Genomic DNA, 17,379 nt, shown 5'->3' on the forward strand with positions numbered 1-17,379 from the left:
TTAAAGAAGCTCTGTTTAAGTTGATTCGCTTTTGGGTCCTCATTCACGTACCGTAACACAGAGCCCATACTTGAACCTGATCGAACATCTCTGGAGAGACCTGAAAATAGTTGTGCAGCAACGTCCCCATCCAACATGACAGAACTTGAGAGGATCTGCAGGGAATGGGCGAAACTCACCAAATACAGGTGTGCCAAGCTTGTAGCATCATACCCAAGAAGACTCTAGGCTGTAATCACTGCCAAAGGTGTTTCAAGAAAGTACTGAGTAAATGGTCTGAATACTTATGTAAATTTAATATTTCAGTTTTTTATATTTAATACATTTGCAAACATTTCTAGAAATCTGTTTTTGCTTTGTCATTATGGGCTATTGTGTGTAGATTGATGAGGAAAATAAAAAATGTGATCAATTTTATATTAAGTGTAACGCTCGTCTGTGGTTGAAGAAGAGGAAGACCAATGCGCAGCGTGGTAAGTGTCCACATTGATTGAATAAAACAATTGATTGAACACTGAAATAGAAAACAATAAAGCGACAATGAACGAAACAAAACAGTCCTGTACGGTGAAGCACAAAACACAGAACAGAAAATAATCAACTCAAGGGTGAAAACAGGCTACCTAAGTATGGTTCTCAATCAGGGACAAGGATTGACAGCTGCCTCTGATTGAGAAAACTGTAGGAAATTAATTCAGTTATTTCCGGTCGCTAGTGTGGATATGCGCACCTGTCTTTGCGTGCCAATGCTGATTACTGGTCATTGGTAAACAATCAAGACACGCAACTTTTGGTTCTGAAGCATAGACCTAGATGAGACTTTAACAACGTGTCATGACGTGGCCCTTTCTGGGTATAGATCATGGCTCCCCCCTCTCACTCTCTCCTACACCCAGTTTATGTTATCTCAAGTCGTAAATTCCTGGCAGAGACTCTCTCCCCCTTTTTATGCAGAAAGAACACAGTGAGAACAAAGGATTTCACATGGCAAACTTCTAAATCCCCAAAATGGGAATTTTAAACAAAATGTCCACTTGTGAGAAAGTGGGAATGGTCCGTGGACACTTAAGGGATGGGCATGATGAGTGCGTTTAATTTGATGACCTCAGGGAAGACAGGAAACACACATAACTATATCTCTGAATGTGTACATTTCTCAATTATGCGGTTTGCATCTAATTATTGTATAAAATGAATGAGTAAAGATTAAACTATTTGTGAAATTATGTAATGTTATGTTAAACCTTTTAATGTGAGAGAATTGTATTCCCTTTAAAGTTTAACTAAGTCATTGGCCCGCCCCCGTGAGCACAGACATGATCTGGCGTCATGGAACAGTCCTTTCCTATTGTTATGAATAAAAACCCCTCCTGAGGGCATTGATCTTCAAGGAAAGAGAAAGAGAGAGAGAGACTCGGATGAACTCTCCAGACGACGGACCGGATTCCAACAGAAAAGATCACGACACATGGGCGTAAATATATTGATTGCAATTATTCCTGAATGAGTGAGGGTTCATGTGCGAAGAATTAGCATATCAATTAGTATAATTATCAACTGTGTGTAGTGATCCCTTTTGTCTTTCCCACTCTCTCTCAGTCCACACCCACTTCCCTTTGTCCACCAAGCCGTCATATCGGCTTAACCCACTAAGGAATCTTCCCTATCATTTGTTCGTAACATATCTACTGTTTGTTTGTTTATGCATTTCTGTGATTATTTTGTTAGTTACTAAATAAATGATTAAGCAATATTGGTGTATGGATGATTTATAGTAAAGGCTGGGTTCGTGCAGATAACCAACAATTTTCGACGTTTGGAAAAAGACTGACATGAGGTAAAGAATAGTTAATTAATAGAAGACTAATTGATCAGATAAAAATATCTGAAGAGTTATATTCGCAATATATAACTTTGTAATCTGAAGATTTTCCGTGTTGCCGACTTCCTAGTTAATTACATTTACATGATTAGTTTAATCACGTAATAATAATTACAGAAAATGAATTTGATAAAATAACAGTCTTGACTTTTTATGATGCCAAAGACATGACAAACGACTTGCTTGCAGTTGGTTCAGAACAACAAAAGGAGAAAAAAAAACTTTGAAAAAACATTTGTTGGGAAATTATACCACCACTGAATAGCGCACTTTGGAGACTGGAAAGGCAAAGGGACATGTGCTTTGCACAGGTATAGCCCTAACTGTGCACGTATAGCGCCACCAGGCACGTGCACAGTTAGGGCTATACCTGTGCAAAGCACATGTCCCTTTGCCTTTCCAGTCTCCAAAGTGCGCTATTCAGTGGTGGTATAATTTCCCAACAAATGTTTTTAAAAAAAATGTTTTTCTCCTTTTGTTGTTCTGAACCAACTGCAAGCAAGTCGTTTGTCATGTCTTTGGCAGGAAAGGAAAGTTACATTTACAGATGGTGCCAGCATACGGGCTATGAAAAACAGGATGACGAAGGAGGGAAGATGATTACATTCGGGATTGTCAGAAACAGTAGCTAGCTAACAACAACCTGCTAACAACAAACTATTTCATCTCATTCTGCACTCGCGAAAAGCCTGTGTAGTCAGGCAGTAGTGTTGTGACTACTTATTCACTACCAACATCAAGTAGTAAGAACTCTTTCTGATTACTATTGACAAGCCTGTGTAGTAAAGCTGTAGTGTTTTGACTACCTATTTACAACCTATTTACAACCAACATCAAGTAGTACAAATCTCTAAATGATTACTACTGGAAACACTAGTTTTCCTACTGAACACAACCAAACTCTACTTGTGCATAAACTACACATTCACTACACAATCCGTACAAGTCTCTACATAGTCACTAGTGCACAAATAGTTGTAGTGTAGTAATTCAGCAGTACTTTTCATGTAGGTCTGCTCATGACATTGGTCAACGAGTCTATCCAATTTGCTGTCATGAATGGGACCATGGGACTGTGAGTTTGATACATTTGTAGGTAGCCTTGTACATGTTTTGCCACAAAGATGAAGACATTGAGTTTACCTAGGAGATGCTGCATTATTCACCACTGTACATGTACCTTTAAAACTTCTTCAAACTTCTTCAAAACTTCTTCCTTTTTTCTCAATTTCCGCCTGACTGACGTGCCCAAAGTAAACTGCCTGTTTGCTCAGGCCCTGACTCCAGGATATGCATATAATTGGTACCATTGGAAAGAAGACACTTTGACATTTGTAGAAATGTTAAAATAATGTAGGGGACTATAACCCAATAGATATGGTAGGAGAAAATCCAAAGAAAATCAACCAGAATTTCTTTTTTGAGAGCCCATGCTCTCCAATGGCATGTATAGGGAAATAATTATATCTAGCTTCTAGTATGCAATTCTTATGGCTTCCACTGGGTGTCAGCACTCAATGTTCAAGGTTTCAGGCTTGTTTCTTCCAAAACGAGTAAGAATAATGAGTTTTACTACAGGGACACAGTCTAGGAAATTTGTGTATGCGTGTGTGATGAAGAGGACATGCACCTGCTAATATCGTTTTCCTATTGAACATACTTCTTTCCGTATTAAATATTATAGTTTAATTACATTTTAAGGTATCTGAGGATTTAATAGAAACCTATTTTGACTTGTTGAAACAAAGTTTAGGGGTAGATTTTCAGATTCCTATCTTGGCATGTTGAACGAGTGGATTACTCAAATCGATGGTGCAAACTAAACTGACTTTTTGGGATATAAAGAAGGATTTTTATCTAACAAAACGAAACTACATGTTATAGCTGGGACTGTTTGGATGACAAATCAGAGGAGGATTTTCAAAAAGTAAGTGAATATTTAATCGCTTTTTGTGTATTTATGAAACCTGTGCCGGTGGAAAAATATTTTTATGTGGGGCGCCGTCCTCAAACAATCGCATGGCATGCTTTCGCTTTAAATTGGACAGTGCAGTTAGATTAACACGAATTTAAGCTTTCAACCGAAAGCTTCACTCGCGCCCTCCAGCTTCACCCGAAGTTGACCCGCTAGCGGAACGCCTAGCCTTATTAACCATCTGTACGAAAGATATTAGATTGGGCAAAACCTTGAAGGCTCTAGTTGCAACATCTTTGTTTTTCATGCATCAATGGCCACAACTTCTTTGGGATAACCAAAGGACCTGTGATCTTGGGACATATTGTGCAATAGTCTGTAGAAAGCATTCAGAAGTGCTTTAGCCTTCACTTTCATTTAAATTATTCTTTATTGATTTCCAGATCAATTATCCAGTCCAAGTACAGCATCATATCAAAACAGAATACAAATCATCTTTGGACATGCTATCCCCACCTCACCCCCCTCTTTCTAAGTGGAAAACAATACAAATGGTTGCTCAAAAAATAACTAAGAGCAATTGTTAGATTACAAACACGTAGCACTTTTAATTCTAATGACTGACAAGTGTGTAGTTGGCAAAGAGGGCAATAAAACAATCGAACAAAAAAAACAATATTATTAATCTCAAGAGAAGAACTGCCACCATTATGCCAACGACTGGTCAGAATAAAAGTCAGCCAAAATGTAAAATAATTAACATACAAATATGTGGGTTAAAACTGCAATAATATGTCATGTTTTTTGATGGAATTTGAATAATCAGTTAATACTAGTATCAAATCAATAAGTAGATAAAAATTAGTGTGAAAAATGAAACCTTCTATAGTTGAACATGCACTTTACTCTGTGAACACAACATATTGAGAATGCTCTGTTCAATTATTAAAGGCCCAGTGCAGTCAACATTTAGATTTTCCTGTGTTTTATGTATATTTCCAGACTATGAGGTTGGAATAATACTCTGAAATTGTGAAAATGCCCTTTCAGCTGTTTTAAAAGACCGCCTGCAATTTCAGCTTGTTTAGGTGGGATGAAATTTTGGCCTGCCTGGTGACATCATTAGTTAATAGACCAATAAGAAAGGGTTCCAAACCTCTCTGCCAGCAACATATAGTTTTCAGTTTTCCTCTCCCCACTCAAACCACTCCCAGATAGTAGGAGCAAAATTCTTGCTTGAGAAATTGCTCTTTACTAAGAAGCTATTTTTCTTTATTTTTGACAATTTTAATTGAAAACAATCACACCAAGATACTTAATTGTTACCCAGAAATTATTTGATATTGAAATGAAAATGCCTGCATTTGACCTTTAATGAACAAGAGGCCTTTGACTGTCAGCTAAGAGCACAGTATGTATGATTTTGGTAATATATTGACACACACTTAAATTTTGAAATATCAATTACCTCAATGTCAAAGAATGATTATCAAGTTGTATGACAAGAGTCAGAGGGAAGGCAGTCCATTTAGACATCACATAAAATGGGACTACAGTATTGAGAGTCCTAAAACTCACTAAGTTTTTCCTGGGCCTTTTTCAGGCGGTCCAGGCGTTGATGCAGGCCTGCTCTCCTGCGGCCTTCCATAGAGTCTTCGCTCAGCAGTTTGACAACATCAGCTCCGTCTCTCTCATCCATAATCTGGATACAAAGCATCTTGGCTGACTCCTTAAGCATGAATTGCAGGATCAGCATGGGCACGTAGTCTGCCAGGCGCTGGTAGACAATCTAGGTGTGGGGTGAAGGACAGATACATTACAGTAATGTGGACAATGATTATGCACAGACAATGATGCTGCATGGTAAAACATGCAATTGAAAAGCTATGTAATTACTCCTATGTATGTCTTTTAGAAAAAAGACACCACTTGAATTCTGTTTAAGTACCACATCTGTCCCTTTTTTTCTCTCCGAATTGCTCTTGTATATCCGGTATGGACTCTAACATGCGAAGCCTGGCCCCTGGGGTTCTGGGTGGGGCAGTACTTCCTGAGCTTTCCCAGTGTATGCCCTCCTTGACTAAAGGTAGAATCTCCACCCCCACCTATTATGAAAAACAAACTGCTGTCAAACATACCTCATAGTAGACCCCAAGTTTATCTGGGGTCAGCTTCCTGCTATCAAATGTGGTACTGTTGAATGTAGCAGTGATGTCCTCAATTTCCTCTGGGTCATAAAAACGCTCTTCCTCAATGGCTTCTTTGAACTGAGCTTTATGATCCTTCAAGCCCTTGATGAAAATACTGTCCTGAGTGTACACCAATCGCTCCATATTGATGTATTCTTTGATTCTCTTCTCAACTTTGGTTTCCTGTTTAGTCTGGATTTCGTCAATCTTACTCTGAGGAATTTTGTTGTGTGACTGACAGTTAACTACATGAATGACTCAAACAACATTATATCATTGATTATCTATTTTAACTTCACAACCATAATCTATGATGTAAAATATATTATTTAACTTTAACTCACCAAAGCCATGGATCTGAGCTGAGGATAGCTTTTGAAACAAGCTTCACACACATTTCTAAACTCTGCTTGTACCATACCTTGAGAGAAAAAAGTAAAATAAAATATGTCAATAAAGATTTGAAGGCTTGTTTACTGGTCGATATTCAACATTAGGTCTATACACTAAAAAATAAGGGTTCCTCAAGGGTTCTTTGGGACGGGTGTTGGTTCTATGGGGAACCATAATCACCCAAAGAAGCTTTGGAGCTCTTCAATGGTTCTTTGTAGTTCACAAAAGGGTTCTTTGCTCTTTTAGTAATAATTCAAATGTAGGGGAGGTGGCTCATTTAGAATATTTTGCGGCATGGTTTGTGCACAGCTCTTTTTGTGCAACTGTGAGTGCGAGTGTCATTCCAGTTTATCTCATGTGTTGTGATATGCCATTGCATATTTTATATGACTATAGCCTTTGACGGCGTCTCGTAAAAGACTCATGTACGGCCTTGTGCCAACTGAGAAAGTCTGACCAAATCATTCAAAGGTTCTCAATTCTCTCCTCAGGGACACCCAGCTGTTCCAGAGGTAGCTCACTTGATTCAACTTTTCGATTAACACAATAAAAACACCAATGGGATTTTAACAAAATGATATAAAAACCTAAAACAACTGTGGTACTTCAAAAGGAAGTACAAATAACTTTTCAGACTGAGAAAGGTTATTTATAAACTAAAAAGTAGCTTCCTCTCACTGTCAACTGAGTTTATTTTCAGCAAACTTAACATGTGTAAAGATTTGTATGAACATGACAAAATTCAACAACTGAAACATAAACTGAACAAGTTCCATAGACACAGACATCCCTGAACAAAGGGGGGGCCAAAAACAAAAGTAACAGTCAGTATCTGGTGTGGCCACCAGCTGCATTAAGTACTGCAGTGCATCTCCTCCTCATGGACTGCATCAGATTTGCCCGTTCTTGCTTTGCAATGTTACCCCACTCTTTCACCAAGGTACCTGCAAGTTCCCGGACATTTCTGGAGGGAATGGCCCTAGTCCTCACCCTCCGATTCAACAGGTCTCAGACATGCTCAAAGGGATTTAGATCCGTTCTCTTCGCTGGCCATTGCAGAACACTGACATTCCTGTTTTGCAGGAAATCACGCACAGAACGAGCAGTATGGCTGGTGGCATTGTCATAATGGATGGTCATGTCAGGATGAGCCTGCAGGAAGGGTACCACATGAGGGAGGAGGATGTCTTCCCTGTAACGCACAGCGTTGAGATAGCATTTCATGACAACAAGCTCAGTCCGATGATGCTGTGACACACCGCCCCAGACCATAATGGACCCTCCACCTTCAAATCAATCCCGCTCCAGTGTACAGGCCTCGGTGTAACGCTCATTCCTTCGACGATAAACGTGAATCTGACCATCACCCCTGGTGAGACAAAACTGCGACTCTTCAGTGAAGAGCACTTTTTGCCAGTCCTGTCTGGTCCAGTGACGGTGGGTTAGTGCCCATAGGCAATGTTGGAGGACGGTGATGTCTGGTGAGGACCTGCCTTACAACAGACCTACAAGCCCTCAGTCCAGCCTCTGTCAGCATATTGCGCACAGTCTGAGCACTGATGGAGGGATTGTGTGTTCCTGATGTAACTCGGGCAGTTGTTGCCATCCTGTACCTGTCCCGCAGGTGTGATGTTCGGGTGTAGCGATCCTGTGCAGATGTTTTTACACGTGGTTTGCCACTGCGAGGATGGTCAGCTGTCCATCCTGTCTATGTGTAGCGCTGTCTTAGGCATCTCACAGTACAGACATTGCAATTTATTGCCCTGGCCACATCTGCAGTCCTCATGCCTCCTTGCAGCATGCCTAAGGCACATTCACACAGAGGAGCAGGGACCCTGGGCATCTTTCTTTTGGTGTTTTTCAGAGTCAGTAGAAAGGCCTCTTTAGTGTCCTACGTTTTCATAGCTGTGACCTTAATTGCCTACCGTCTGTAAGCTGTTAGTGTCTTAACGATCATTCCACAGGTGCATGTTCATTAATTGTTTACTTTACTGTAATTCTATTGGTCAACAACTCAGTTTTTTAATCCAAACAACTCAGATGCTTATTAAAGGTGCTTAGAATCATTGTTCTTTATCTTATGTTCCTGTCCTGCTGTGGTGAGATACACTCTTTCTCTCTATCTCTTTCTTTATTTCTCTTTCCCTCTCCCATGAGCCATGGTACAAACCATGGATTCTTTGTCTTTCTCTCTCTCTAACCATGCTTGAAATGATGCTTTGTAATGCTTGTTAATGTTTTGTAACTTAAGCTTTATGCCTTGTATGTGAATCAATTAATTTTACAAAGTAATTAAATACAATTCCGTATTACTGTAACTCAACTATAGAGTTCTTGCATATTGATATGTATGTTATGGAATCAGATAATTCCTTTCATGAGCTAATTGCATAGTCTTCTGAGTCGCATGTGAGGGATATATATATTGTACTACATATACACATACACTACATATCAAATATTACTGTCCACTGCAGACCAGTGGAGGCTCCTCAGAGGAGGAAGGGGAGGACCATCATCCTCAGTGAAATTTCAAATAAATAAAAATAGTGAAACTATTAACTAACATAAAAACAAAATCATTTTTAGATAAAACTATACTAAATATATTAATATGTCACCAAAGATTTGGTTAAAATACAATGTTTTGCAATGAAGGTCTACAGTAACTTCAACAGCACTGTCTGGGCTAGCTTCCATCCTCCTCTGGAAGCTTTTTCAGTATGACATGTTGTCCATCCAATCATAGATGTAGGATCAGAGAATGAACCAAGTGTCTTGTTTTGGGATTGTGCCACAGAGCATTATGAGGTTTCTATGTGTTGAGAAGCTTGGTGACATTGTTAGATAGAGATCAAGAGTGAAATGTGATAGTTGAGTATTTTGGGGACATTATTCAAATTTAAAATTACAGGAGATGGAGGACGTATATTATACATTGTTTTCTTGGGTTTTGAACTTTATTTTTGTGTCCAGTTAGTGCAATTTATTAACATTTTCCTTGGTAACTTCAGTAGCTAGCTAGCTACTAGTACGAGTGTTCATTTTTCTCCACCAGAATGGTAGAATGGCCAACGCTGTAGAAAATGTTGTGGACTTTTTTGTTAAAGAACCCCTTTCATTATCTGGGGTACAAGGAAAAGGTGCGAATTAAAAGTGAGGGTCGACCTCTGCCTGAGATCAGTTTCATGAAGAAGGATGAAAAGATGAGAGCATTCAATACCAACTGGTATCAAATGTATAGCAGGTTAACACAGAGATCATCAAGCCGCCTGTAATTGCCCGTTAAGGTTCTTTACATGCTGAACATCTTTTCTCTGATGTAAAAAAAACAATTCCGAATGATTTGATAGCTTCCATCCCATCATCCGTTAAAAGTTCAATTAAAGAGAGAGGTTGACGCAGCAATTTTTTTCAAGTGAACTCAAGGAGGCTTTGCACTTTCCTCCGGTATTTATTTAGCAAAGATGATAGCACATAATCACGCCGGACAGACACAAGCAAAAACTCATGACATAAATGTTGCAGCAGCCTAGGCTACACCTAAACATTAGAGATTCGACATGCTGTATGGGATGAAAACAAGACTATTTTTCCGTCTGATCAACTGTAGGCTACTAATAAGAGCAGCTGCATACTGCCTGTCCATCTGGTCAGGATAAACTAATTGGTAACGTTATGTATTTATAATCCATTTGTGTGTCAGGAGAAAATGTGAATGTGATCAAATTTAGATTATATAAAAAATTGGACTGGCTAGGCTGCCAATATGTTTTAAATCCAAAATTATTACCTGTAATGAATTACTCAAAATAATAGTTGTAAAGTATGCGCTGGGAGTTGGGAAGCAAGTTCAGGGAGCGCATAATTTAATAAACAAAACAAGAACCACAAACAACGCACAGACAGAAAACTGAAACAGAAACAATGACACCTGGGCAAGGAACCAAAGGGAGTGACATATACAGGGAATGTAATCAAGGAGGTGATGGAGTCCAGGTGAGTCTGATAACGATGGTGACAGGTGTGCGCCATAATGAACAGCGTGGTGACCTAGAGGCCGGAGAAGGAATTTTGAAATGTCTGAGTTTAACTTCACAGAGAAACTCGCTGTCCAAACCTATGATGGCGCAGCTGTATTGGAATGTATCTGCTATTTGTATTTAAGTCCCCTCATGTGCCATGATTAAGAGGTACTACTCTACTTCACTACTATTGTCAACTTTCTCCTGACATGAACGGAAGTCATGACGTCTCATCCACTGGCATATTGAATGTTTTCCCTTCCAAGCACCCTATCAATTATCTCTCATTATAGTACAGACGTGACCAAAAGTTTTGAGAATGACACAAATATTATTTTTCACAGTCTTTTCACAGATATGAGTCTCCAGCTTCAGTGATTTTTGCTGTTCGTTCCAGTCATTGGCAGCAGAGAACTGGAAGGAAAGGCGACCAAAGGAGGAATTGGCTTTGGGGGTGACCAGTGAGATAAACCTGCTGGAGCACGTGCTACGAGTGGGTGCTGCTATGATGACCAGTGAGCTGAGATAAGGCGGGGCTTTACCTAGCAGAGACTTGTAGATAACCTGTTGCCAGTGGTTTTGGCGACGAGTATGAAGCGAGGGCCAACCAACGAGTGTCACGTCTTGACCTTAGTTCCTTTTGTATGTCTCTGTTTTAGGTTGGTCAGGGAGTGAGCTGGGGTGGGTATTCTATGTTTTGTGTTCTATGTTTTCTATGTGTTTGGCCTGGTATGGTTCCCAATCAGAGGCAGCTGGCAATCATTGTCTCTGATTGAGAACCATACTTAGGTAGCCTGTGTTCCCACTATGATTTGTGGGTAGTTGTTTTCTGTTGTGTGTCTGCACCAGCCAGAACCGTTTCGTTCATTCTCTTTGTTATTTTTGTTATTTCAGGGTTCCTTTAATAAATATGGACACATACCATGCTGCACCTTGGTCCTCTCCTTCCAACAGCCGTTAGAACGAGAGCGTACAGGTCGCAGTGGTGGGTAGTATATGGGGCTTTGGTGACAAAATGGATGACACTGTGATAGACTGCATCCAATTTGATGAGTAGAGTGTTGGAGGCTATTTTATAGATGACATCGTCGAGGATCGGGAGGATGATCAGTTTTACAAGGGTATGTTTGGCAGTATGAGTGAAGGATGCTTTGTTGCAATATAGGAAGCCAATTCTAGATTTCATTTTGGATTGGAGATGCTTAATGTGAGTCTGAAAGGAGAGTTTACAGTCTAACCAGACGCCTAGGTATTTGTAGTTGTCCACGTATTCTAGGTCAGAACCGTCCAGAGTAGTGATGCTGGACGGGCGGGCAGGTGTGGGCAGTGATCGATTAAATAGCATGCATTTAGTTTTACTTGCATTTAATAGCAGTTGGAGGCCACGGAAGGAGTTGTATGGCATTGAAACTCATCTGGAGGTTAGTTAACACAGTGTCCAAAGAAGGGCCAGAAGTATACAGAATGGTGTCATCTGCGTAGAGGTGGATCAGAGAATCACCTGCAGCAAGAGCGACATCACTGATGTATACAGAGAAAAGAGTCAGCCCGAGAATTGAATCCTGTGGCACCCCCATAGAGACTGCCAGAGGTCCAGACAACAGGCCCTCCCATTTGACACACTGAACTCTGAGAGAAGTAGTTGGTAAATCAGGCGAGGCAATCATTTGAAAAACCAAGGCTGTGGTGATTGATAGAGTCGAAAGCCTTGGCCAGGTCGATGAATACGGCTGCACAGTAATGTCTCTTATCGATGACGTTTATGATATCGTTTAGGACCTTGAGCGTGGCTGAGGTGCACCCATGACCAGCTTTGAAACCAGATTGCATAGCGGAGAAGGTATGGTGGGATTCGAAGTGGTCGGTAATCTGTTTGTTAACTTGGCTTTTATAAGACCTTAGAAAGACAAGGTAGGATAGATATAGGTCTGTAGCAGTTTGGGTCTAGATTGTCTCCCCCTTTGAAGAGGGGGATGACCGCGGCAGCTTTCCAATCTTTGGGAATCTCAGACGATACGAAAGAGAGGTTAAAAAGTCTGCTTCCTCAGTTTGTATGATGGCAATTTGCATATACTCCAGAATGCATTTCAGCCCTGCCACAAAAGGAAAAGCTGACATCATGTCAGTGATTATCTCGTTAACACAGGTGTGAGTGTTGACGAGGACAAGGCTGGAAACCACTCTGTCATGCTGATTGAGTTCAAATAACAGACTGGAAGCTTAAAAGGGAGGGTGGTGCTTGGAATCATTGTTCTTCCTCTGTCAATCATGGTTACCTGCAAGGAAACAAGTGCTGTCGTCATTGCTTTGCGTAAAAAGGGTGTCACAGTCAAGGAAATTGCTGCCAGTGAGATTGCACCTAAATCAACCATTTCTCGGATCATCAAGAACTTCAAGGAAAGCGGTTCAATTGTTGTGATGAAAGCTTCAGGGCTCCCAAGAAAGTCCAGCAAGCGCCAGGACTGTCTCCTAAAGTTGATTCAGCTGCGGGATCGGGGCACCACCAGTACAGAGCCTGTTCAGGAATGGCAGCAGGCAGGTGTGAGTGCATCTGCACGCACAGTGAGGGAAAGACTTTTGGCCGATGGCCTGGTGTCAAGAAGGGCAGCAAAGAAGCCACTTCTCTCCAGGAAAAACTTCAGGGATAGACTGATATTCTGCAAAAGGTACAGGGATTGGACTGCTGAGGACAGAAGTAAAGTCATTCTCTGATTAATCCCCTTTCTGATTGTTTGGGGCATCCGTAAAAATGCTTGTCCGGAGAAGACAATGTGAGCTCCATCAGTCCTGTGACATGCCAACAGTAAAGCATCCTGAGACCATGCATGTGTGGGGTTGCTTCTCAGCCAAGGGAGTGGGCTCACTCACAATTTTGCCTAAGAACACAGTCATGAATAAAGAATGGTACAAACACATCCTCCGAGGGCAACTTCTCCCAACTATCCAGGAACAGTTTTGTGACGAACAATGCATTTTCCAGCATGATGTAGCACCTTGCCATAAGGCAAACATCATAACTAAGTGGCTCGGGGAACAAAACATCGATATTTTGGGTCCATGGCCAGGAAACTCCCCAGACCTTAATCCCATTGAGAACTTGTGGTCAATCCTCAAGAGGCGGGTGGTCAAACAAAAACCCACAAATTCTGACAAACTCAAAAAGCATTGATTATGGAAGAATGGACTGCCATCAGTCAGGATGTGGCCCAGAAGTTAATTTACAGCATGCCAGGGCGGATTGCAGAGGTCTTGAAATAGAAGGGTCAACACTGCAAATATTGACTCTTTGCATCAGCTTGTAATTGTCAATAAAAGCCTTTGACACGTATGAAATGCTTGTAATTATACTTCAGTATTCCATAGTAACATCTGACAAAAATATCTAAAGACAATGAAGCAGCAAACTTTGTGAAAATTAACATTTGTGTCATTCTCAAAACTTTTGGCCACGACTGTGTCAATCACATACACAATAACATCATTACATATCAAAGATTTTACTCATTGCTTGGACTAACTCATTCTTAGCTCTATTGTCTAACTGTGTAGTGTCTTGAGTTATTGTTTTTTGTCTTCCCAGTAAAATCCTGTCCTGCACTTATCAAGCCTCTGAACACCTCAGCTCATGCCTCATACCCTCATTCAATCACTGCTGTGATCCCTTTCTAACACTGTGTAAGTAGCCCTCTCATTCCCATGAGACAAACAGAGTGTGATGTCATACCACCGAATGTCAGTTTAAACAATACCTCCAATGGCTTTCAGGACATCCAAGGCCGGCTCTTGAAGTCCAAGGATGTGCTTTTGAACTGCATGTTCATATACACAATAGTCACTGAAAGTCATCACCTCTCTCCCACGATGTTCTTTATCATAGTTTTTTATCATGGCTGCCACTTTGTTGAGGACTGAAATGATACCAAGAACCAAGACAGAACAAACAACTCTGTGAGTGGAATACAATTGTGTGAGGATATAAAGTCGCAAGCAGCCTTACATCCTGTAAAATGCAAAGCATTAACTCTTATCAGTACAACATGCATCTTTATTTGCATTACATGAAATCTAATGAATACAGGACTTAGGTCTTACATGATCTTTTGGTGTTACTGAGATAACTATCCCACTGTTGGAATACAGGACGTAGGCAAGTATGCAGATTCTTCTCACTTGAGTTCCCAATTCTGCACAGTTCATGAATCTTCTCAATGAATTCAATTAGTCTCTAGAAATGTAGACACAACCACTTTGTCATTTATCTAATAAGAATTTAAAGGGTACAGATCTTTCTAATTCTGTTTTCCACAGAAAGCTTATATAATGTGTATAATGGTGCCAGAGGGGATTGCTGCTGTTTTATTGGCTCTTAACCTAACATGCTATTTTGTTCATTTTTTCGCATTGTTTGTAACTTATTTTGTACCTAATGTTGCTGCTACCGTCTCTTATGACCGAAAAGAGCTTCTGGACATCAGAACAGCGATTGCTCACCTTGATTTGGACTAATAATTTTTCTTTAATGAGTTCTTACGAGAGAGATTTACTCCAGACACCCGATCAGGCCCTCATCCCCGTCATTCACAGGAGAAAGAGACAGAGGTTTCATGGAAGGAGATCCAGGTGCCTTGTGAGGATCAGGCGACAGGTGGCAAATCTGCCTTTGCCATCAGTACTATTTGCCTACTTACAATCGCTGGATAATAAAATGGATGAACTAAAAGTACGTATATCCTACCAATGGGACATTAAAAACTGTAATATCTTATGTTTCATCGAGTCGTGGCTGAACGACGACATGAATAACACACAGCTAGCGGGTTATACACTGTTTTGGCAGGATAGAACAGCAAGGGGTGGCGGTCTATGTATATTTGTAAACAACAGCTGGTGCACGATATCGAGCCATGACCAGCCATCATTATCGTAGAGCACTCAATCGATTCACTTTATATGTGTGCATTGTATTGACCTGCTCCCTTATTAATAAGTGATTAAAGTTTTAGGTTAAGTATAACTCTGACTTGTGTGATTAGTTTGTCTCTCCTCATTTGATAGTAAATAAATTAACCACCACACTACTGAGAGCGTTTTCATCTATATACTTTGTAGCTGACTATTTACCACCACAAACCGATGATAGCACTAAGACCACACTCAACGAGCCGTATACGGCCATAAGCAAACAGGAAAATGCTCATCCTGAGGCAGCTCTCCTAGTGGCAGGGGACTTTAATGCAGGAAAACTTAAATCCGTTTTACCTCATTTCTACCAGCATGTTAAATGTGCAACCAGAGGGACAAAAACGCGTACAAAGCTATCCCTCACCCTCCATTTGGAAAATCTGACCATAATTCTATCCTCCTGATTCCTACTTGCAAGCAGATATTTAAGCAGGAAGCACCAGAGACTCAGTCAATAAAAAAAGTGTTCAGATGAAGCAGATGCTAAGCTACAGGACTGTTTGCTAGCACAGACTGGAATATGTTTCGGTATTCTTCTGATGGCATTGAGGTGTACACCACATCAGTCACTGGCTTCATCAACAAGTGCATCGATGACGTTGTCCCCACAGTGATTGTACTTTTTTATTTTATTTATTTTATTTTACCTTTATTTAACCAGGTAGGCAAGTTGAGAACAAGTTCTCATTTACAATTGCGACCTGGCCAAGATAAAGCAAAGCAGTTCGACAGATACAACAACACAGAGTTACACATGGAGTAAAACAAACATACAGTCAATAATAAAGTATAAACAAGTCTATATACAATGTGAGCAAATGAGGTGAGAAGGGAGGTAAAGGCAAAAAAGGCCTTGGTGGCAAGGTAAATACAATATAGCAAGTAAAACACTGGAATGGTAGTTTTGCAATGGAAGAATGTGCAAAGTAGAAATAAAAATAATGGGGTGCAAAGGAGCAAAATAAATAAATAAATTAAATACAGTTGGGAAAGAGGTAGTTGATAGGGCTAAATTATAGGTGGGCTATGTACAGGTGCAGTAATCTGTGAGCTGCTCTGACAGTTGGTGCTTAAAGCTAGTGAGGGAGATAAGTGTTTCCAGTTTCAGAGATGTTTGTAGTTCGTTCCAGTCATTGGCAGCAGAGAACTGGAAAGAGAGGCGGCCAAAGAAAGAATTGGTTTTGGGGGTGACTAGAGAGATATACCTGCTGGAGCGTGTGCTACAGGTGGGAGATGCTATGGTGACCAGCGAGCTGAGATAAGGGGGGACTTTACCTAGCAGGGTCTTGTAGATGACATGGAGCCAGTGGGTTTGGCGACGAGTATGAAGCGAGGGCCAGCCAACGAGAGCGTACAGGTCGCAATGGTGGGTAGTATATGGGGCTTTGGTGACAAAACGGATTGCACTGTGATAGACTGCATCCAATTTGTTGAGTAGGGTATTGGAGGCTATTTTGTAAATTACATCGCCAAAGTCGAGGATTGGTAGGATGGTCAGTTTTACAAGGGTATGTTTGGCAGCATGAGTGAAGGATGCTTTGTTGCGAAATAGGAAGCCAATTTTCTACGCACACACCCCAACCAGAAGCCATGGATTACAGGCAACATCCGCACTGAGATAAAGGGTAGAGCTGATGCTTTCAAGGAGCGGTACTTTAACCTGGAAGCTTATAAGAAATCCCGCTATGCCCTCCGACGAACCATCAAACAGGCAAAGCGTCAATACAGGACTAAGATCGAATCGTACAATACCAGCTCCGACAGTCGTCGGATGTGGCAGGGCTTGCAAACTATTACAGACTAAAAAGGGAAACACAGTGGAGAGCTGCCCAGTGACAGAAGCCTACCAGACGAGCTAAATTACTTATATGATCGTTTCGAGGCAAGTAACACTGAAACATGCATGAGAGGATCAGCTGTTTCGGATGACTGTGTGATCACGCTATCCGCAGCCGATGTGAGTAAGAACTTTAAACAGGTCAACATTCACAAGGCCGCAAGAACAGATGGATT

The 17,379-nt window shown here is 40.8% G+C and overlaps 1 protein-coding gene across 1 annotated transcript; it reads right to left on the bottom strand.

Moving 5' to 3' along the window:
- Positions 1-4,208: 4,208 nt before the first annotated feature.
- On the bottom strand, positions 4,209-14,638 carry mxh (myxovirus (influenza virus) resistance H). The gene is made up of 5 exons (XM_036961086.2): positions 14,497-14,638; positions 14,154-14,312; positions 6,331-6,407; positions 5,936-6,199; positions 4,209-5,586 (listed from the first exon to the last, which is right to left on the bottom strand). Exons 2-5 carry the CDS (start codon positions 14,290-14,292, stop codon positions 5,365-5,367), a joined length of 702 nt encoding a protein of 233 aa, XP_036816981.2. The 5' UTR covers positions 14,293-14,312; positions 14,497-14,638; the 3' UTR covers positions 4,209-5,364.
- Between the last annotated feature and the right edge of the window lie 2,741 nt (positions 14,639-17,379).

Source organism: Oncorhynchus mykiss, chromosome 24, assembly GCF_057628025.1.
Source record: "Oncorhynchus mykiss isolate SJ-2025 chromosome 24, ASM5762802v1, whole genome shotgun sequence".
Taxonomy (NCBI): Eukaryota; Metazoa; Chordata; class Actinopteri; order Salmoniformes; family Salmonidae; genus Oncorhynchus; species Oncorhynchus mykiss.